A 24,215-nucleotide genomic window follows, 5' to 3' on the forward strand; every position below is an offset into this window, starting at 1 on the left:
CTTTAGCTGACTTTTAAAGTATCATCACCCGGTTTGCAAATGGTTTTTATCATCTACCCCATTAGAACTCTTATTGCTCCATCTGAGATAGATTTTTTTTAGCATTTTTAGCACTTACCCGGGCCCTAGCAGCTTTTATCCACAAAACCTCTGTCTTATTTTAGGTGCATGTGGTGATGGACTTGTTTTTTATGATTTTATTCTACTCCCCTGTGAGAATAATTATATGCCCGGATGGCTTTTAAGATAAACTACTGAAACTCTCCAGAAATTCTCCTGGACAGCTCCTGAATTGAAAGGAAAGAAAGACACTCAAGACAAGACAAGATATATAGATCTCGTAATAATGAACCTATCTTTCAACGGAGAAGAGAAAACGGAGTGATAGAATATAACCTTATGATCACAAGATAATGAAAAATACAGAGGTAAGTTTCTATATACAAATGTTTAACGTTATATCACATAAATGTAATTATCATATTACAAAAGATACATTAAAATAAAGAATTGGAATATATGTGCAATGTACATATAGTAGAAAAGGTGCAAGTAAATCAAACGTAAAAAAAATCAACAAACCAAACTAAAATCGTATTGTCAAATACTATGGCGATATTCCATCTTCATCACTGCAATACTACTCTGGTCTGTAAGTACTTTCTCTCCACACCACCAATGGAATTTGTTGGTTGAACGTTAATGAAAATGATTAAAATGTGAAATTAAATAGATAATCAAAAAAACTTATTTGAAAATGCGAAACCGCTAAAATATCAACTAAATAAAAATCAAACAAAACTGATTTGAAAGTGAAAGCTTCCTAAAGGTAATCGTTACTTGAAATCAAAATAGTTCTAGAATCGACCACACAAAGCACTTCGGTATAGCCTTGTTAAAACTTGTTAAAAAAGGTAAGTTATTGAAAAAAAAAATCATTTTGAATATATATAACTGCTTATTGAAAGACGATTTTAAGTGTAATGATACATTATTCTGTAAAATACTAGTTTAATTAACAAGATAGTTGTGGTCTGGATTTCCCCATATATATGTCGGACTTTCCCCGTATAGTTGAATTACTATAAGGGGAAATCCGGACACTATTTACGAGGGAATATCTTTTATTCAAAAGAAAACAAGAAATATCTTTAAAAAAGTAAACGGCATAGTTTTAATGCTGGTGGTAATAATGTAAAACTGCTGGTGAAGGAAATTAACGAACTAAGCTAAGTTTCAGCACGGATAACTTGTCAATGTCGTCACACTCACAGTGGCTCGTTTCCGAATTTTAAGAAATGCAAGACACAACAACAATACATGTCCAGTAGAAATCTATTTATCAAAAAAAACCCAAAAAAACAACGGGAGTATCGACATGGTTTCCGGTTGTGCAAAATTGTCTTGAAATCTTGTCAGGAAGCCGATGTTGAGCGAGTACAATAACGTGTTACCACGTGATCTATGTTACTGTAGCGGAACTGGACTGGGTCGTCACCGCGACCAGGTAGCTCAGTGGTATAGTGTCCGTCAGTTCGAACCGCGGTCTCTCCGACCCAGTCTGCTGTAACAGGAGAAAATGTCTGGCTGCTACATTTTCTCTTTCTCCTGTTACATAATTGGAGAGTATGCTTATTCAATATTTGGACGACGGCAGAGTATTAACCTGTGTGTACAAGCGACATCTCCCCACTGTCAGTGTCACATTTGGAGATGGAGATATCAACAGATTCGCCATTTTAGCAATAATTAAGGTTATCCAATGACGACCCGTTTTTTCTTTGATCTTTTGTTGGCGTTATATTGCATATCACATATGTGATATCTGAAATATCACATGGCATTTCTGATTTCTTGAGGCGGGGCCAATTTCAAATGTAGGCGTGACAAATGAACAAAGACAGGAAATGCATTTCAAACAAAATTTAATGAAATACGAGTGCCGTTTAGAAATTTTCCGTCTTCTTTCTTCACCTTGTATGCACGTACAGCCCTGCTGCGATGTACCGTTCTGTCCATAATGAGTTGTTCATCAAAACCTGACCAAACAGAATATAAAACCCTGTTCATATTTTATTAAGTAAAATCTATTTTAACAGGTCAGTAAAAAAAAGCATACATTACATGATTACATATAAAATTTCAGTCATTTAAAAAAAAAATGGTTATACAGATAATACGCTAAATGTAACAATATACTTTCGTTGCACACAAATCCTATCATAAACAAAATAGTGATGAAAATGATAACAAGACGAGTGGATAGAAATACCGATTAACCGATTCATTGATTTCTTTAAACAATATTACGGATTTTGAAAGGATTTTGTGACATTGTGAACGTCGAAATTTACGAAAAATATTTCATTTCACAATTTGTTCAAACGATATGATTTTAGACTTACCTGCTTGGTAAAGGGAAGTAGCGCAGGTCCTCTTTCCGGAATGGTTTATGTAATTTCCCTCGAATCCTGCAGCCTTTCACATGTTTTTCACATTACCATTCAGTTCATTTACAACAATTGGCTGAGCTAATTCCTTGGTATCAACTATTCCAATGTCAGTAGCTACCGTGTCACTATCTTCAAGTTCATACTCATACTTATCTACGGCCTGTGATAATGTTATATCGTCGAGGTCAGTGAACACATCGACACCAGACTACAGTGATCAGTACCTGATCCGTCATGGTTGACAGTCTCACTAGAAATGAATGGGCTACTGTGACAGAAAACAAAACGTGTCAGAAATTGGCGGGAAACATATCACAGTGACAGGTTCTGATCAATTTTATAGCTCCACCCCTAGGCACGTGGGTGACAAAACCTCGGCTGTCATTGGATAAAACAGATACAAAATGGGTACTCGTGACGTATCGCATATATCACACTCGTGCTACGCACTCGTGTGATATATCCGATACATCACTCGTACCCATTATGTATCTATTACTAACATGATAAATTCAGCTTTTGACCCGTTAGTCCAACAAGCATGGGGATATTACAAGTGTACTACAGAAACTTACTAATCTATAGTAACTAAATTTAAATTGAATTACTCACTTTGACACATACATTACTTAGATTTACACTCAACAGTGTTTCTGTAGTACACTTGTAATATTCCCATGCTTGTTGGACTAAATGTCATTAAAATCTAATCAATATACTACAGTATATGTCATAGAATCTTGATACTGATATAAGTCACTCAAACGTTTTGCAATACAAATGTAGTATGGTATAATATCGGCTCTTAGAAGATATATTTAATCAAAACAATATCCTGCACGATACAACTGTCGGCTTATTTTATCCGATGATAGGCCTACCCTTCAATTTAATTTTGTTTTACAAAATCCCCAAAAAGGTTTAAACATGATAATCTCCGAAAATAAGGTTATTCCCACCAGTAGCAAAAATAGGGAGAAATGTTTGATATTGGGGACAACAAATGAGATGTCTATCATTGCAGGACATGTAAAAAACTATATTTACATTTGTTCCACATTTCCCCATTGACACAATGCTAAGAGGCAGTTGCCACCATATGCCTATAACACCCAGTGACTCAGGCTATAACACCCAGTGGGTCATGTGACATTAAAAGATGCGGGATTTTTTTGTGTTGGTTTAGTTTTTTTTTCTAAAGTTGACGAAAATGGTAAGACAATGTAAATGTAAGTATTGAACAGTGATTTTAATGTTGTTATAGTCGATAAGGCAGCAAGATGTATGGTGGGCAAATGTAGCAGGAACGGGTTCCCATGCTATTTGCCCACCATACATCTTGCTGCCATATCGACTATAACAACATTAAAACCACTGTTCATTACTGAAATGGAACGCCGATAGGGCCAACATTCTAATTGCTTATTATCTTATTCTTCATTCCCAATGCTTATATTTCAGTTCAATTTCTAATTTCTTATTCTTACTTGCTATTCCTAATTTCTAATGCTTATATTTCATTCTAATTTATAGTTATTCTATCGTGATGTTTGTTGTTACTGATACTGTTCATTGTGTGTATCTACTTTATATTTCAGTTTGCCCTAATCCATTTACTTGCTTAAGATACAACGTTTCTTTCTTTGTTGCAACCTGAATATTCTAACATCCAAATGCTAACTATTCGATTATTGTTTCCGTTTCGACTGCAGAATGAGGAAATCGAAATTGTTGATGAATTTAAGTACCTGGGTCTTGCATTAAATTTCAATGGTAAATTTACAAAAGCTCAAAATACTTGCAGAACAAGGACGAAAAGCTTTATATGTCGTAAATAATATTTGCAGAAAAAACTTTTTTAATGTTGAATCTCGCCTTTCTATTTTTGACACTAATGTAAATCGTATTTTGATGTATGGTTCTGAAATCTGGGGATATCATAAAGCCCCTGCTATTGAGAAACTTCATATTTCATTTCTCAAGTCATAACTTGGACTCAGAAAATCAACGAATAATGCTTTTTTGAACATTGAACTTGGAAGATTTCCCTTGTATATATTAAGAAAATTACGAATTTTTAAATATTGGTTGAAATTAAAGCGTTCAAATAATTGTGTACTCAAAGCATGTTATGATGATGAAGACCCCTGGATTCTTAATTTAAAATAGGAACTTTTAACTGTCGGTCTTGGGTATATGTTTGAAGAAACCAGTAACTGTTCTGATCAATCTTATAGTGAAGGTAAATTTGTCGTCTAAAGGAATTTTTTACCAAAATCTAGTTGATGATATTAAACGTCAGTCGTATCTTTATAAACCAGTTAACTGGTTATCCAATCAATTGTAAAACTTACGGAATAAAGTTAAATTGAATGAGTTTCTGTCTCCCATTGCGACGCATTCATCAGATTAATGAGCTACGACTCATCAAAGGTGTGCTACTGAAAATGGAGAATGGGACATTTCCCTAACAGTATCCCAGTAGGTCAGTTCATACTGTCCGTTCTTTCACCGTTCAAATCTTGTTCTATTCACAATCAAGGCTCCGACGGTAGCCTTGGTGACCGGGTAAGTTTTTTCAGCAGCTGGTAGAGTGAGTTGGCTTCCATGTTCCTCTAGCCGAATGTTCGTTCGCGGTGAAAGACACCAGTCACTTCTGACATTTTTGTTATTTCCAGTCATTTTCATGTTTAAACCTTACCTTTATCAAGGTCATCAATAGCACCGCAATGCTCTCTGGAAGAGGTTCTTTTCTGGACAAACAAGAAATATCTTAAAAAAAAAAAAAAAGATAAACGGAATAGTTTTAATGCTGGTGGTTATAATGTAAAAACTGTTTGTGAAATAAATTAACGAAGTAATACGTTTCAGCACGGATAACAAAATTATATCAGTTTGAATCATTTTTGGTGATAATAAGACTATTTGAATCAGGAATATGATTTTATCACTGTGTCATTTGAAAAGATATATCCACTTATTCAGCTTGCATTCAATCTTAACTTTATTTCGTTTTTAACTGCATATCTGCAATTTGCATTTACCGCTATATTGACCAATCACATACTTCATCTTGACCAGTAACGCCACCTGTCGCGTCACATCCGGGGCCAAAAGAATATTATACGTCTATGTCGAAAAATTGAGCCAAACTGCTACATAGACAGCTTAATCTATCGTCTGCTGAATACTTGTACAAGCTGTGATGAACAAATTACTTCTTTGTCTTCTAAGATATTTTAAAACACCGCGTTTTCCACCGAGAGATTATGCAATTAATATTTTATCGAACCATCTCGTTGATTTCTCAGAGGTTATACTATTTTTATTATATACAGTCAATTCATGTTCTTAGATGTCGATTGTAAACAAAATTAGTACACAATGTTTCAAGAAATGCAGAAGTTTGAAAATCTTAAAACTTTTAAGGCGGACGTCATTATTCCGTTGAAGATTGTTCTAATTCATTGTGTGATATGAAGTTCGAATATGTTCGACGACACTACCATGGTTCAGATAATGAGGATCTGACATAACCCGCATATGACTCAGTTTGGCGGGGATCGTCGATGTAGTAGACACCTGCCTGGAACACTAAGGGTATTCATGAAACCGTACTCGTGCTCCAATACACATTTTGTAATCGGTCTAAAATACTTTTGGTAATGAATCCGATATCTGACTTTGATATTATTTTTTTTTCAAAGATTTGGAGGCATTTCGGAAAGACATTATTGGGTAGAGCACATATTTCATGTTAGAGCATACGATTGGTTTCAAGAATACAGGCTATGGTATTATCTTCCTTGTTCCGTTTCCTTGGCTTTCTATAAATATTGGGTGTTGAAGCAGTATTTAGAGACTATCATACAGCAGTCCCACATTAATTATAGTCTAATATCTTAATAGCATAATGAATCATACTTTAATTATATACATCTGTATGTAGTCAAAACATCGTTATGCAATATATCATTTCAAGGGTTGAAGAAAGAAGGTTTACGCGGGGGTGGACTTCATATTGGAGAATCAAGATGTACAACTGTATCAATACCGTGGTATTGAATCAACATCAGCTTATACATAGATCTAGAGTGTGAGTAGATATCTATATGTACGTTTGATGATATGATTGTTACCGTACTCTGGTCATTGTTTATATATCTGTGTGTACTAATGACTTCGAATAACGCCGTTTTGTAGACACAAATCACGTGCAATAAAGACAAAACTGCTGCATGCATTGATATATTTTACTTATTATGAAATATACGAGTTTGATTTAATGGGGTTTCAAATATGCAAATGAACCTGACAAGACGTCGCATCTTTTGCTACCTGGAGTTAAACGTGTCATGTTTTCCTCTTACACAGGGTAGTCACCAGTATTTGTAGAACTTGGATACGCGTGCATTTCCATTACATGAAATATTTGAGAGGATAAAAGTTTATACATATTGTTATGTTGTATGGAACTGTGGTGGGATTCACAATATTATCATCCATCTTGTATAGCCTTAGTTACGACAGACTAGAACGGGGCATTGGGCGTGATGAATCACGTGATCGCTGACGCTGCCGAGAAATGTACGCCGAACTTTCCCGAGTCCTCGCGTGCCTGTCACTATGCAGCCTGCTCCTGCCCGATTGGCTACATCTACAATAGCGTGGCCCGGTTTGTGTGAGTATTCCACCTTAAATTCAGCCTGTATCTGAAACAGGAGACAATATCAGTAGGAAATGCATTGTTTTGTTGTTATTGTTTCCATAATAACTCTTTCATGCTTAAAATTAAATAATTTCTTTCTCCATAAACCGAACTTGTTATGAGTCGTTGGTTCTGAATGCGTCGTCTTATGAATAATAAGAGGTTATTGTTAATGAAAACTTAAATGATGCACTTTATAACTTTGGTCTTAGCTCTAAAATATCATCCCAGAGATTGGTTGGTTTTCACTTCTAGATCTATCCAATTTTGTTAACCCTGAGTCTTGAAGTTTGTCATGACATACTTTTGTATCTCAAGGCTAAATACTTGTAAAGGCGTCATGCAATACTCACGCCGGCGGCCGAGGTCTTTGCTAACCATTTTTGTTGTAAAGCGTTGGTGTTTTCTGCGACCTCCCGCTGTAATTCTGATACCCGACCAGGACCTGTGGACATATAAAGTAGATCTGAAGTGTGTTTACGTGCCTAAGTTGGATGATAGGTTACAATAGTTGTGTATCATAGGGGATGAAATCGTCGTGTAGACTGTATTAACCAGGGATGATGTTATATCACATTAAATAAGCTGAAATGTATTGTCAAAAGACACAAAGAGAACGACATCATTGAAATAAATAAAGTAAATGCTGTCCTGTCTTTCCTTCTGGATTTCAACACGTTTGGGTACACACCATTTCTGACGTGTCGTGTCAAAACAGCTTTGCGAATGAAACAGCTCTATGATATCCCTAGCATCAGTGATGAGTCCTAGAAGGACAAGATAAGTGTACGATGTCCCTAGGATCACTGACGAGTCTGAGAAGGACGAAAAGGTCGTACGATATCCCTGTCATCACTAACGAGTCCTAGAAGGACGAGACAGGTGTATGATGTCGTTAGCATCACTGAGGAGTCATTGAAAACAAACGAAATTGAATTCCCTTAATATAGTGACATTTGAGATCAAATTTGAACCATATACTGTCATTTATACAGAAGAAAAAGAAGGATTTTAAAGGCATATGTGACCAAGTTTGGTCAAAATCGACTAAGAAAAGTAGTGATTTTAAGAAAAAGTTAAAGGAAGCAACGCCATGGTATAAGCTCATCGGTATTTCGGATCAGTTCAGGTGAGCTGAAAGCTGATCGTTGATTCAATATGAACTCTGTCTAAAATGCACCAAAAGTTATGAAGTGGAACTCTTTGGTATAGACTTTGGAGTTAGATATACAATGGTTTAAACAACAGAAAACTAATTAGATATGTACTCATGTTAAAGTCGTTGAGATATAATTCCGGGCAATGTAGCAGGATTATCTTTTGCTCAGGCTTGTAGAAATTCTTCATGTACCCTGGAAATGCAAACATTTATTTAGATACATACTTCATTGTTATAACATTGTAGAATCTCTGTCCATAATCTATATAGAAAACACTGATAGTCTCATACTGACTCCATAACATATTACCTGACACATGACAATCTACGTGAATATTCAACTAGCTCTCGGAGACTGTGTCAGATTGTGTGAAGCGGGAGACTTAATGAAACATCAATGTGTACGTAGATATACGTTTCATGCGGCGACATCATAGAATGGTCCAGAGAAGAAGAACTTTGTGATTTTTGTTTCGATACACAATCACAAAAAGAGACAACACTATGGTTTACCATGACCAATGATATTGATGGATACATATTTAACCTTCATGATATCTGTACACCGTGCCGTCATATCAAAATTATGTAGTTGCACGAATTTTTGTGAGGACAACACCATAAGATTGGTTAGAATAGTTTCATTTAAATGCACATTGGAGTACACCATTGCAGAACATTTCCAGATTTAAATATCGATATAGATATCACTCCACAATCTGTCATATCAAAACAGATACCGAGGGAGGCAGTGTACATCATTAGAATAAGGCGAGACAGTATGGTAAGGACAGCACACCAATGTATTACATCTCCATACTTACAGTCGAAGGCGTAGTCAGCATGGTCACTGCCATCTACAGCTAGTACCACGGGAGAGTCCGCCATGCTTGTTAATGATACAGTAGCGAGGATTATGACTAAATGTGTGTTGACCTCCTGTCACCTGTAAATACCTGTACAAGATATAGGTCAGCTATCCTAACACAGTCCTGTTCGGCCACTACAAACGCCGGGCCCGGCCGGTATCGACTACATTCTATCATTTACTACAATACGTATGTATTGTCATGCCTGTATCAGGACTGGGGCATACAATAAATATAGCCACGACACTACATACGAGGATTGTCATTAAAGTACATGTTAATAGTTTATATAAAAGATGTTTTCACTATCAGACTCCAGACCTGTCTGTGCTTATTATATCAAACCAATTACCAGTGGACTAGTAGTCACTGCGTAACGCGGTAGTCATGTGGTACAACGTACGTGTGTTATTACAGGTCTTCATGATTACCCTCTATGATATCCTCCATATGTTAGATTATTATATTCCATTGTAAAAGCAGCATTTTGTAAGAAATATACAGAAAACGTCCATGTATATGTTTGGCAGAAACTAAAGTAAACCTCATCACACTAATTGCCTTGCAAGTAAATCTAGAGCGTACGAGCTGTAAGAGTCGATTGGGAACTTGTCGTTTCTCTTATTCAACAAGTGTACTTTCTTCTTCCTTGTGTCGCCCCAGACACTGCCTCGCTTTTTGCCTTTAGGATAGTTCATCCTGGCGAGGAATGCCTTGGGTTCTGTTTGGTGGATATATATCAGTCTCTAAAATGATAGTTGCTGCTAAACGTTCAGTTTTGAGAGTGGAACGATTGCTCCCCATTTGTCTGTATAATGTGACCGGATGTGGTATTCTGCTGGTTGAGTCGGTAGTGTACTTCAGCGAGGTAGCACTAATATAAAGTCGACATCATTTCAAGTAAACCACAATACTGGGTGTATTGATAGACGAGGCGAGTACCTGCGACCAAATCCAAACCTAACTTGGCAGCAACCAGAGATAAATGAGGACGGTATTAGGTAGACAGTGTCTTATTAGCTATACATACCTATATATATAGAAAGACGAATCAAAGTTTGCCACTCCTCTTTTGCCAAGAGCCAAAATGTAACATCCTAATTATCAAGTAACCCCTCTTTAACAAAAATCCCATGCTATATATTTACAAATGTATAAAGCAGTGTTTACATTCGGTCTCCGTCGAAGGTATGAAATAGCCAAATCGCTTTGAAATCGAAAGTTGTTAGTGAGTATACATGTAACTAAAAATTACGTGTTAAAATGTTTTTTGTTCTGCACCGTGTCAGTTTGAATAAATGTGTTTTTCAGTCGATCAAAGTGAGGTGGGGTGCTGTTTCTCATGTGGCGGAGTTGCTAACCTTGTTCTTTCCACAAGCATTCTGTATGTCTCGGGTTGACTTTAGAGTTATCTCCCGTATAACTGAAAATGTATGTGCGGCAGTTTACACGTTGAAAACGGTGGGTTAGGAATTCGTGCAAATTTACGTTCTGTGTCTTAGAGAATCTGTAGTGTTTTTTAATGTGAATGTGTATCTGTGTCAATATGGATTTATCCTTTTTGTTCTAGGTGATTGCTGCAGAAGGTGAACAGAATGCACCTCAAGCTCTGAAAGAAGCGCAAAGTCACCTGCTGCTACTAGCTCCGTGGCCTTCAAACCAAACTCAACACCATTTCAATTGAGGAGAAAAAGACCCCTCCTCCGCCATCATTTTCCCACTGCCAATAGACTTTGCGCAGTCCTTATCCTAGATCGGCAGGGTACCATTGAATTCAATTCAGTTTATTTCCGAATGTAGTACAACATATACGAGTCACATGATAACGCACATTACAATTCATTTGGACAAGATGGCGGGAACACAACCGAAGATATTATAATTCATACCATTACATATGTATATTACACTCTCCTTGAAGCAAACAAAACAAAGAAACTTGACAAATATTGACTAACTCAGTAGATATATTCTTTTAAAAGAAGCATGAAATGGGTATTTACTGAAATTTCTCAAAGTTTTAACATTTTTAATTGCAAATAGTTCACTTCATTTGAATACAGAGGGGCACCGATAAAAATACGGCTTGATTCGCAACTCTGAATAAACGGGAAATAATAATATGCAATGGGTTTCATCTTTAACTTCTCTTCTATTACATAATAAACACTGTGTTTGGGCCCTGGAGATACTTTGGTACTGTATTTACCAGTTTCAATATTTAAATCGTGAGATACAACTGCAATTCGGTCTACAATATGTTGATATACAATACATTAAGAAGAAATTTTGAAATTGTTTCCCAACACTTGGATAAAAGTATCATGTACCCGTTCAGTGTATAATAACGAAAATGCTTTTCATAAGGAACACACTTGGTCAACCAGACGTCATAGAATCCGAGACTACTTAGCTCTCGCTTTACATGATACATACATTTTACATTTTGACCCCGCTATGTTAAGGTCTACAAGTTCATTATGATATAATTCTAAAACACAGTTATACGTATACAGAAGTTTGATCCAATATTTTAAAACAGCAACCTTGCAACTAATTTGTAAAGAAAAACGTCTAAGCTCGTAGTAGATCATTGAGAATTGGCGGTCTTTTTATACCAAGTACATATGTACATTGTTTAGGAACAGTTAGTGTACTTGCTCTACCTGTGGTGCCGGACAAAATCCTCAAAATACCAAGCAAATATACTAGCAAATATCTAAATTATATATAATTTATTATATATTACATGTATATTAAAGATTTAGATTGTCATGTCACAAACTTAACATTGAAGTTGATGGACACCATAACATTCTAAACGTAGAAACAGAATATGCAACAAATGTAACTTAAGAGATGTTGACGACGAATTCCATTTCGTTCTGATGTGTCCTGTTTAAAATCACTATTATAAAATGCCATCTGTTTTCAAGTTAATTCAGCTTCTAAGTTTTCATAATGTTAAAGGATTATTTAATTAAGGCAAATATCTCTTCCTAGTATGCAAAAGGCGTTATTGAAAACTTCATTATTCTTATAGTATAATACAGTACAGTGTGTATCTAACACGTAACACAAATAATACCTACTGTATGTATTGTGTATTGTGATAGGTTAATTGTCCTCGTCACTTGCCTTTCACTGATTTAAATTTACTATTTACTACTCAATACAATAGTTGTTTCAGGTTGTTAATACTAAAATGAATATTTTGTACTGGTCCACATGTTTATATCAATTACATTTATCGATGCTTAGTTATGGCAATAGTCACAGTAGTTTAGAATTTGAAATTGCTCAAATTACCACTACATGTAATTGAATTTATAATATTACATTATTATTATTATATCTTATAATACAATATTACGTTGATCACCCTCCTTTTCACATATATCCGTATGATGTACTGATATATAATGATGTTGTTATTTTCACCTCTGCACCGAGAGGCCTACGGATTAAATTAAATTGGTCTGAACAGGTCTATCTTATATTATTGCTGGTTTAGTTTGAGGAGGCATGCTTGGTGCTGTTTTTAAGGTACCTGACTGTCAAAGGTGGCAGGTCTTCGGCATGAATCTATAAACAGTATAAAGGCTACATGCGATCATCCAGGTTGTGTGGCTGTTGTCATGCAGTAGAATTTGTTCCCTTGGTGTTCCCTTACTGGGTACCAAATTCAAGTAGAGTATAGTTTACATGTTTTCTACTGACTATGTTTAGACTTTGTCATACACCGGGGAACTTACTTTGCACTATGCTCCATGTATAAATCACAGCCGAGACTTTCCTTCCGAATGTTTGTTACTGCATGTTTTACTATATAACTTATATGAAATAGTATTGATGACTTGGCTTAAGAACTCCTGAGTCAGCTTGATGCTGGGCACTTATAAGTATTGACAAATTGTTATTGTTTCACTGATATAATTTTGCCTTTATTTCATGAGCTAGGTTATGTACTTTTATTTACAAAATTAAAACATACAGACTAGTCTCCTATAGCTAGGGACACTTGGGCGTTTTTAGATTGAAGATACCCCATCTTGTTTTTCCTTTATGCATCATTATAGTTAAAATACAATAACAGTGTATCTGTCTATTATAATTTAGTACATATTGGTTAACTAAGTGATCTTTTTCGACAATATATGCCTTTGTATTGTTACTTGGCAAAAATACATTGCAAAGTATTTCCAAAGTGTTTTTTTGATATAAGTCGAATGTTAAATACGAGTATATAAATGACTTTGGGAATATGTTTACAACGAGAGGTAACAACAAAAATTTGTATTGATGAGCTACAAAATATGAACAAGACAAATGTAATAGAGGTACCAGCTAACTGATTATCAATGTCAGGTAATGGTACAATTGCATACTTCTATAAAAGTCATTGGCAGAATATACAATGTACGGAAGTGTATCAGGCTCATATATGAATATATTTTTCGTAATTGCTGAATCTGACGGCCGCCATTGAATTATGTTTCCAGGCCACCAAGTAATGATTGGACATTAGCCATATATTTAAGCGGCAGCCGCCAGATGAAATAGTTTCGCAATCACAAATATAATCTAGTGTGAGTGTGAAACGTTTCCGTACTAGAACTGTTCAAATCACACCCATAAATTCGTTTTGATAAATATAACACACTGCTTTTATTGCCGCGTAGTATAGTTCACGTTTTAAGTATAATGTTGAATTATATTACTTTAATATTTCCAAAGTAGCGTTCTCTAACACATTACTTTTTATTTTAATCTACATCGTATTTCTCTCTCGATAATTTGTAGTTTTTATTAAACGGAATACACCACTATGCACATCCTACCATAAGATATCATTAATACCGATCGTTTATGTATACCATTTTAAAACAAAATATGAGTCATTAGATTATTGCCGAAGTCGTCTAAGTGGGGTCTACTGCCGCACAATATTAGTTCTCTAGTGTAAACCATATGCCTCTTGTAACAATTAATGATATATACAGTAATACTTTTAATGTATTAAACACTATGTCATATGTACATTTGTCTGATTATGAGGATGATTTATTAGATATTTTGGTAACATTGAAAACAAACACCAGATATCCATGTACATGAGGAATTTATTCGATAACACGTGGTACACATAAGACATTTACAGACATGTTTACTGACTCCAAAAGCTGAAAATCATTGAACATGGGAGGACCACACCACTGTACATCTGAAATATGAAATACACGCAAACGTCAGCCAGCGGATACATGTAATACATTACATGGGGGTGAACCAAGAATGAACCAATGAATTACTTACTAAAATTTACCATACATTATAGATATGTCATTTCGTGAGGAACATTGAGTGATGGTTAGGCGAAAGCAACATTCACCGAACACTGCAGGTCAAACTAACGAAGAGTAATTGTTCAAGGAGGCTAGGTTGTCTCGTGGTAGGACGCAGTCCAAGCACGGGCGCTGTGTTGTATCCTTGAACTAGATACTTTACTCCATTGTGTTCCAGTGGACTCCGCTGTAAATGAGTACGTGGTATGGCATTGCAAGAATGTCCCGAGTAAGGTGTTAACGCCGTAATGGGAATTCCGTCTCTATGCTCCCAGGGAGTTGAGAAAGACATGGGCTGGTTGCTAAAGGCCCGACGACCACGGATAATAATTTGAGAACCGTTTTGAGCGGTAGATAAAACTCCTAAAATATTGTCATTCAACATGGATATATTATCACTGCTCAAACGAAACAGTAAAAACTACCATAGATAAGGAAGAAATTTCTCCTAACATAATTATTTAGAGAAATATCCAGATTGAACAGAGTCCGGTTAAGACAGTGTCCATTGTATAATCTTTCAAGTTTGCATACCGTAAGTACCACTGTAAATTGTGGGTTCCTAAAATGTCGTGCTTGTAAGATATATCATGTGCCATTGAATGGCCATATATATATATCAGTATAAGGTAATATGTACTAGAACAAATCTACCTGATTCTGACTGGTATTGACGTCACTCACTCGACGAACAGGGCTTAACCAACATTAACCAAATTTTACACAGCTATATCATTTAACCTAAAGAAAAGTGATTCATAATGACTTATTTACCTCTATGATTAGCCAATTTACATCTATGATCCGTGAAGTCATGAATGTGAAATAACATGCCTATTTGTGTATGATTTGCATAGAGCCTCAGCTCTAGCCATTTCCAAGTTTGGTCGAGAATGGTACAATACTGGCCAATTTGTTTACAGGGAAGTTGCCACACCACAAACATCAAACATACTATTAAGCACGTGCGTGTGTCCTCGTTGATCCACATATCACAATAGCGGTTCTGATTGGTCAATAACATGAATACGTCACAACGATAATCTGATATCACAACAAACGGATCCAGCCCTTACATACTTATTAAATATACATAATTATTACATACATATTTGTTCACATACGCATGCGCACTTACACGTGATAATGTGTACGACTCTGACAGTACATCCAAAAATTCACTTTCGTTCTGACATTAATTGGTTGATACATGATTTAACATGATGCTGTGACAGAATTGCATCACAAAATACCATAAACACACTTTCTCCAACACTTTACATTGTATCAAGCAAATGCCTATTAATATCGCTGAAGCGACCATCATTTTTTTCTTATAATTTCCAGTTTAAGTTAGAATAAGACCAATATTTATGTAGAACAGATCGTGTTGGTCATGGCATCTGTTCTAATTCCTGACTGAGAGATCCCCGAGATTTCTACTTTTCTTTGTGACGACAGACGAGGACCGGACAGGGCGCATGATGGACCACAAAATCACTGACGCTCCCCAGAATGGTCCTCCGGATCTTGCCCATTCCCCTAGTCCCTGTAACAATGAAGGCAGCTTCATTCTTGGTGGCCACTTCCACAATAGCATGTCCGGGTTTCTCGGCGGCCTCGACTTTAAACTCCGCCTCTATCTGTAACAAAAAACTAGTATATATTATCCTTCTATCCATGTTCCCGTTGTTCTCTGACTCGGCTGATAATGTATGGCAACACGTTGGTGAATATCGCTTTAGATTATATTGGAAACTAAACAAAAACTAGTGTCGCTGATTTGTTACTAATAATCTATGTACTAAAATGTTTTGAAATGAATATGATCAACTCTATGTTGAAGATTACGACATGAATGTTTACTATAAAGTGCTGTGGTTAACGCACGCAATTACTACGGAATGATGTTGACGTATTAGTAGTCTTAGATTTTACGGTGTATATCGTGCAATGAAGGACAGATGTAGTCTTGTATTGTTTGAATCTCATGTTAGGCATTAGAATTAGTCAAGGATATTGTTAATGTACGTAAGACATCTCGCTCGTTTCATTCATTGACTTCGCAATGAATGTTATTTACACCGATTTCCTATTTCGATATCTGCAATCTACGATTGCTGATTGATATGTTGCGAGCCTCATATTGAAGGATTTGAATTTTGCAGGACATATTGTATTATTTATTAACATAATCCCATTCAGTATCTATACACTTTTGCCAGCGGTGTTTAAGGGCCTCAATGCCACTTTGTTATAGAACTTTTTTTCTTGGCTGTTCAGAAAAGTCTTCCACTGAATGTATGACTGTTCTCGTCGGATGAAAGTAGGTGCCTAAAATAGCTGTTTTCAGTTTTGGAAATAGATATAAGTCTGATGGAGCGAGATCAGATGAATTAGGCGGATGCTCAATCAATTTAAAGCCACAATCGTGAATGGTAGCCATGACAATGACAGACTTGTGAGCGGGAGCATTGTCCTGATGGAATCACACACCTTCAGTGAGCTTTCCGCGGCGCTCAAGTTTAATATTTCCCCTTAAGTGCCTCAGAAGTGATGCATAGTATGTGCCATTGATCGTTTGTCCCTTTTGGAGATAATCAGCAGAATGCCATCTACATCCCAGAAAACCGAGGCCATAGCTTTCCCAGCTGATGGATCAGTCTTTGCCTTCTTTGGCGGGGGAGAGCCAGGGTGCTTCCATTGTTTCGATTTTTGTTTGGCCTCTGGAGTAAAATGATGGACCCATGTTTCATCCATAATGACAAATTTCTGAAGAAAGTTGGCAGGATCTTCCCCAAAAATGTTAAGATTAGCACGCGATAATGTGGCCTGGTGTGCTTCTGATCATCTGTCAGAAGTCTTGGTACCCATCTGGCCGAAAGCTTTGCAAGATCCTCAGTCAGAATGGAATATACTCTTTCCGTTGAAATGTCAATACTAATGGCTTTATATCTGCCTTCGACTCGTCTTGTCAGTCAGTCATAACAGTATCATGCAGTTTATTGACCATTTCTGGGGTTGCAATATGAACAGGCCCTCCAGGACGGGGGTCATCCTCAAGGCTCTGTCGGCCGCGCTTTAATTCCGCCACCAACCTTTTCACTGTAGCATATGACGGGGCATATATTTCCCCAGTGTTGCTACCATATCAGTATGAATATCCATAGGTGTTAAATATTTTCTTTCACTGCTTTTGTCCATTTTGGAAAAGCCGCTGGTCTTGTTTACTTAAGAGTGCTACCTCATCGATATAAACTAACCAAATGAGTCCAGTCCTTGGGTACACGGCCCATATAGTCAGAGAATAGTAAGACTTTAAAAACATCCTTGAGTACCTCCTTCAATACGAGGCTCACAACATATCAATCCTTCATCGTATGCTCGTTGTCTGTCTAATTACAGGAGGTTGTGTTAGTTCTGTGTTTGTATGATTACAGGGGACTGATAGTTTCCATGTCAGTGTAATTTCAGGAGACTGTGACAATTTTGATGTCCGTTTAATTGCCGGATATTGTAACAGTTCCAGTGTTAAGTACACTGTGTTTTTACTCACAACCAGTCGACGGTGTATCGTCATTCGAACAACGTTTGATACATACAAGAAATAGATACTGTTCAATTAATCGCCACCAGTGGGGAGCCACTATATCCGGTCACGGCCCCTGTCACTGTTAATGACAGCTAGCTAAGAACTCTATATAATAGTGTTCGTGGTACGTATGGCGATGTACGAGCTGTTTCATGTCTTGTTATAATTGAGATCATTACGGTTTTGATAACTTACGACTGTACGAAATGGAATAACGTCTCATAGGGACTACATCGACACTTTGTTGATACTAGCGTAGACATTGAACCATCAACGTACCCTTGTGTTAACTGTTCCGAATGTATAGGGTCGTTTATACGCTTACCCCTAATAACGTAATCGTGTGTTAACTGTTCCGAATGTATAGGGTTGTTTATACGCTTACCCCTAATAACGTAATCGTGTGTTAACTGTTCCGAATGTATAGGGTCGTTTATACGCTTACCCCTAATAACGTACCCTTGTGTTAACTGTTCCGAATGCAAAGGGTTGTTTATACGCTTATCCCTAATAACGTACCCTTGTGTTAACTGTTCTGAATGTATAGGGTTGTTTATACGCTTACCCCTAATAACGTACCCTTGTGTTAACTGTTCCGAATGTATAGGGTTGTTTATACGCTTACCCCTAATGACGTACCCTTGTGTTAACTGTTCCGAATGTATATGGTTGTTTATACGCTTACCGCTAATGACGTACCCTTGTGTTAACTGTTCCTAATGTATAGGGTTGTTTATACGCTTACCCCTAATAATGTACCCTTGTGTTAACTGTTCCGAATATATAAGGTTGTTTATACGCTTACCCCTAATAACGTAATCGTATGGTAACTGTTCCGAATATATAGAGGATATTGAATGGCTTCTCGTTTAATATAACATATATTTCACGAGTATGACAGAATATAGATATTTTCACGAGTGCGAAGCACGAGTGAAAAATATCGAAATATTTTGTCATACAAGTGAAATATATGTTATATTTAAAGGGAAACCATTCAATTTTCTTTTTATTGCATTTCATAAACTTAAAAACAAAATTAAAAACATAGAAAAATTAATAGCGTCAAAAAGTGCGGGAATCAGTAATGACGTCATTTCTTTGTGACGTTACTCCACGTCAACTTGACGGCGCCATATTGAAAGGGCTGATCAACGCAATTTAAGCGTTTTCTGATATTATAGGAGAATCTGTGTATGAATAGCTAACGTCAAGTGAGTATTGTGTCAAAAACTAGTCTGCAAATTTCAGAAATACAGCAAAATAACCAAATTAATCTGTCTCCGCTTCGGTTGGAAAAATCGGCAAGTTTCAACGAGGTGAATACAAAGGGTCCGCTCTGATTGGTCAAAACGGAAAACTTATATTTTCACTGCAAAATCTTATATTTTCACTGCTAATCGCTGCAGTGAAAATATAAGTTTTATTAGTTTGATAAATTTCTATATTTCACTGGCAAAAATGCAATAAATAGGGTTATTTATACGTTTACCCCTAATAACGTAATCGCGTGTTAACTGTTACGAATATACGCTTACCCCCAGTTTGTTGGCCTTATCGATGAACTTCCGTTTGAGATCGCACGATTTGCCCTCCACCTCCCTCTGTAATTCCACCACACGTCCAGGACCTGTAATATAATTATCATAGTCCTCTCAGCTGTAAGCACATGTATATAGTAAGATATATGTACCAATGTATGCAACATCTAATAATACCCGAATGGGAAAAAAATGTCTGGTGCAGATATAAAGTCAGTAAACTGCATTTAACCACAATATAAGTTTGTCTTTTGTACAATGCCTTGAAGATGCTTAGTGGTAGTCCTCGACGTCTGCCGTTACCCTGTATGCCATATCTATATTCTTATAAGTATGGCACCGATTAATGGAGAACATTCGTCAAAGCCAATTTCCCCTGATTTCGCTCCTAGATTTACTACATCTGCATCACTGTCTTAAGACTGTATGATACGGTTTTGATTATCAAATCCGTAAATGTGTTTAATACCATAGCTGGCAGCCTACGCATGGTATCATACTACAAATGTATATAGCATTCATACCATATATAGAGGTCACACAACGAGTGGTTATTGAATATGGAAGTTATAAGCTATAAGTAAGGTTGTTTTTTTAATTTACAAAGGGCACCAGCTTTGGCGGGTGTCTTTTTGTAACTTTTAAAAAATAACTTGGGTGTGAAATAAATTCCGTATTCAAAAATGATAAGAGTCGTGTGACCTGTTTCTACTAAATTGATATCGGCTTTAATCAAAGGGGAGCGTGGCCAAGTCTAATTTCGCGTATGCGAATAAGGTGTACAAGTGACGGTCGAGACCCGGTGATAATCATTCGGTTATTGATGACGTTAGCAGTTCAGGTCGAAGTTCGAATTCTTGACCAATCAAAAGACCGGAAGGTTACCTTCCACTTGTACGAATATTTGAGTCGATATGAATAAAATTTGGGTGACATGTAAATAGAATGTCGACCGTTAGGGCGACACAAAATATTTATCTGTCTCCCAAATTGTATTCATATCGACTGTATACTACCCTTTGGTAACACCGGTTCAATTACCGGAACAGCCGAAATTTCCAGAAGGAATACTATAGTTCCTGATGTCGTTATTAATAGCAATCACATAAAATGGGTTTTGCACAAATTTAGTTTTATTTGATATTTCTTATACGTTTATAAATATCGTCAAATTGTTCACAATTGCATAATTTCTTATCGTTTAAAATCAAAGCAGTTTTTCTGCGAAATTAAATTTGGTTAACATTGAGAAGTGATGCGGCGTTGAACGGGTACTGCACAGGACAGACTCGATTCTTCGGAAACACTTATTAGCTCGTCTCTTCGAAGAAGAGTGAGAGCTTATGTTGTCCCTCCGGCGTCGGCGTTGGTTTTTCAAATGTTAAGTTTTTGGTGCAAGTGTTGAAAGGCATAGTAATTTATGGTAATATGGTCCCTGTGTGGGTTAAACTTCCCCTGCCGGAGTTAAACTAAAAGAGTTTTTGGGAAAAAACCAGATTTTTGAAATGTTTCGGTCTTAAGTTTTGCGTTAAGTTTTTGGTGCAAGTGTTGAAAGATATTAAAACATCACTTTATAATTGTACTAGTGTGCTGATAATTGGCAATAGAGTCCCTCTGGAGTTAAACTATATCCTGCCGCAGTTAAACTAAAAGATATTTTTAGGAAAACCCCGGATTTTTCAAATTGTTGGACTTAAAATATTTCTGCGTTACGTTTTTGGTGCAAGTGTTAAACTGTTTTAATTCATCACTTTATAATTGTACTAGGGTGCTGATATTTGGCAATAGAGTCCCTATGGAGTAAGACTATCCCTTCCTGGAGTAAAACTAAAACAAATTGGATTTTTTCATTTAAAATCTGTGTGGTTTTTTTTTAATCTTTGGACTTTGAACATTTTTGTAAGTTTATGTTGTGAGTGTTGAAAGGCATAGTAATACATGGTATTATGTTCCCTTTGGGGGTTAAACTATCCCCTGCCGGAGTTAAACTAAAATAAACCAGATTTTTCAAATAGTTGGACTTAAAATATTTCTGCGTTAAGTTTTTGGTGCAAATGTTGAAAGATATTAAGACATCACTTTATGATTGTACTAGGGTGCTGGTAATTGGCAATAGAGTCCCTCTGGAGTTAAACTATATCCTGCCGCGGTTAAAATAAAATATTTTTTGGGAAAAACCCAGATTTGTCAAATTTTTGGACTTCGAATATTTCTTCGTTAAATTTTTGGAGCAAGCGTTAAACTGTTTTAATTCATCACTTTATAATTGTACTAGGGTGCTGATATTTGGCAATAGAGTCCCTATGGAGTAAGACTATCCCTTCCTGGAGTAAAACTAAAACAAATTGGATTTTTTCATTTAAAATCTGTTTTTTTTTTTTTAATCTTTGGACTTTTTTGTAAGTTTATGTTGTGAGTGTTGAAAGGCATAGTAATACATGGTATTATGTTCCCTTTTGGGGTTAAACTATCCCTTGCCGGAGTTAAACTGAAAGATTTTTTCGGGGTAAAAAACAGATTTAAAAAAAAAATTTGTGCAAGTGTTTTAAGCTATTAACACATCACTTCTCACTTAACACATCTCTCTGTGAAACTGAAAAAAAAATGTGAAAATGGGGGACAACTCTCATAAGGATAATATTTTATAAAAAAATTGAAGAAATAGGTCCAGAAGCAATTGCATTTGTAGTTAATACATATATTGATTCAATCTACAACAGCAAAGCTTGTCTCCTGAATGTTTTTCCATAGATAATTTACATATATATTTAAATTGGTATGGCTTTGAAAATTGCATGAATACACAAAACATAATTTGATCAAGATCGACATTAATAAATAACAACAAAACTAAAATCCAGTATACATACATAACCAGAAACTATGTCGATACTCATTCAATAAGATTTTTTTTATAAAAATACTGGACTTTATAAAAATTCGGAAACGAGCCCCTGTGAGTGTGACGACATTGATAATTTGATTATTTCGTATAGATCAAGAATGACTCTTATATAAATATAGTAATTTTGTGTTGACTACATTTTCTTTAATTATAAGATATTACTCTCATAATTTGTGAAGCTGCTTTATTTTTTTGTGGTGGCTTACGTAAATAAATGCTAGCATTCGAAAGATCTCTAGACCGAAAGTAACTGGCGGCCATTGTTTTAACCTGCAACACCTGGAGCTGTATTCCTACACTGACCAAATCACTGTAAATTGCAGTATACAGTCTCATGAATACAATTTGGTTTACTAACGACATATAGGCAAATGCTACACAGAATGTAAATATAGCATATGTATCAAACAGTCAGAACATTTATACAATTGCATGAGAATGGATTAACACAGCGCATTGTGGTAGAAAACAGTTTAACCATTGTAGTAAAATATTGAGTAAAACATAATTTGGCGTTGTATATAGTATAACATTCCTACAGAATGCTTCATATCTAACCGTATTAACATTACAATGTCATTATCAGACCACATCAGACGTTATAATTGAAGATAGCATGCAATAACAACATCAAGTCGGTGTAGAATGATGTCGCGACCTACAAACACAGATAGCTCTGTGGTAGGTTAATTTAACGTAAATGAGATCGTAATACAAAGGGCGATCGAGACGGCTAGGTGATGTATATTTTGTATGATTGAACGTTATTTGTTTACATTATATGAACGTACGGAGTTTAAATACTGTATGACATCAAACTGTCAATGCTAACAGCTTGGGTACCATTCTTCATCGCAATACCAGAGGACCGTTCCCTCGGGAGAGGGTTCGGGGGAGGCCGAAAGTGAATAGCAGTAGTAAAGTGAGTGTGTTGTAAATCAAATCAGAAGTCATACTTCAATGTAATTTCATTGTACCACCACTTTACTTACAACGTAACACAGTCGACCGTATTTGGCATCATTCGTAATTACATTCTAGTTGATCAATATCCGTGTATCAGTATTTTTAGCAGGGAGAATGTCCATTCAATATAAGCGCAATACTCTGGTTAGAATTGAGACACTTTATAAAGAAATTCTATTTCCTGTTAATAAAGAACACAGGGAGTTAGCGTGTCAATATAGATGATTACTCACTCATGGTAGTAGCGTTGATATAGTTCTCAGGACAATGGAGGAGCAGCACCTTGTTCCCTGGTTTGTGGAAGTTGGCGCCGTACCCTGTAACATAATTAATCCATTTATAGTACAATTCTATTGTACATTATATATACTCATTAAATTCGCAAATAAAACATAAAAGACCTCAGCGGCCTCAATCAAAATGAGAACCTGATCCTATATAGGGAGAGGCATAAGGTCTGATACAATGGTTTAATTTCAAATCTCTACATGTTAAGCTTGATGATATAATTCGTCGCAACAAATGAATACGTAAAAATATTCCATTTATCATAAAAACAGATATTTTGAGAAATAATAAATAAACTGCGAACATCATTTGAGTGATGCAGGAATGCTGCTATCAGGAAACGAAAAGTTAACAAATTAGAAAAGTCTTTACCATCCTACAATGTATTG

The 24,215-nt window shown here is 36.1% G+C and overlaps 2 protein-coding genes and 1 long non-coding RNA gene across 4 annotated transcripts in view; all 3 read right to left on the bottom strand.

Moving 5' to 3' along the window:
- Window positions 1-1,908: 1,908 nt before the first annotated feature.
- LOC117331876 lies at window positions 1,909-2,666 on the bottom strand. Its single transcript, XR_004533682.1, has 2 exons — window positions 2,406-2,666; window positions 1,909-2,039 (listed from the first exon to the last, which is right to left on the bottom strand). It is a non-coding gene; the product is annotated as an uncharacterized LOC117331876 (long non-coding RNA).
- A 4,026-nt stretch (window positions 2,667-6,692) lies between these two features.
- On the bottom strand, window positions 6,693-9,384 carry LOC117331061 (universal stress protein in QAH/OAS sulfhydrylase 3'region-like). The gene is made up of 4 exons (XM_033889656.1): window positions 9,145-9,384; window positions 8,430-8,513; window positions 7,515-7,606; window positions 6,693-7,165 (listed from the first exon to the last, which is right to left on the bottom strand). Exons 1-4 carry the CDS (start codon window positions 9,206-9,208, stop codon window positions 6,971-6,973), a joined length of 435 nt encoding a protein of 144 aa, XP_033745547.1. The 5' UTR covers window positions 9,209-9,384; the 3' UTR covers window positions 6,693-6,970.
- Window positions 9,385-14,294: 4,910 nt separating this feature from the next.
- Window positions 14,295-24,215, bottom strand: part of LOC117331679 (putative universal stress protein SSP1056) — a 108,112-nt gene continuing 98,191 nt past the window's right edge. For both annotated transcript variants that reach the window (XM_033890513.1, XM_033890512.1), the window contains exons 2-4: window positions 23,772-23,855; window positions 19,665-19,756; window positions 14,295-16,177 (exon numbers count right to left, since the gene is read on the bottom strand). In XM_033890513.1, coding sequence (XP_033746404.1) covers window positions 15,974-16,177; window positions 19,665-19,756; window positions 23,772-23,855 — 380 coding nt within the window. In that variant the 3' untranslated portion in view covers window positions 14,295-15,973. The remainder of the gene's footprint in view (window positions 16,178-19,664; window positions 19,757-23,771; window positions 23,856-24,215) is intronic.

Source organism: Pecten maximus, chromosome 7 (genome assembly GCF_902652985.1).
Source record: "Pecten maximus chromosome 7, xPecMax1.1, whole genome shotgun sequence".
NCBI classification, from domain to species: domain Eukaryota; kingdom Metazoa; phylum Mollusca; class Bivalvia; order Pectinida; family Pectinidae; genus Pecten; species Pecten maximus.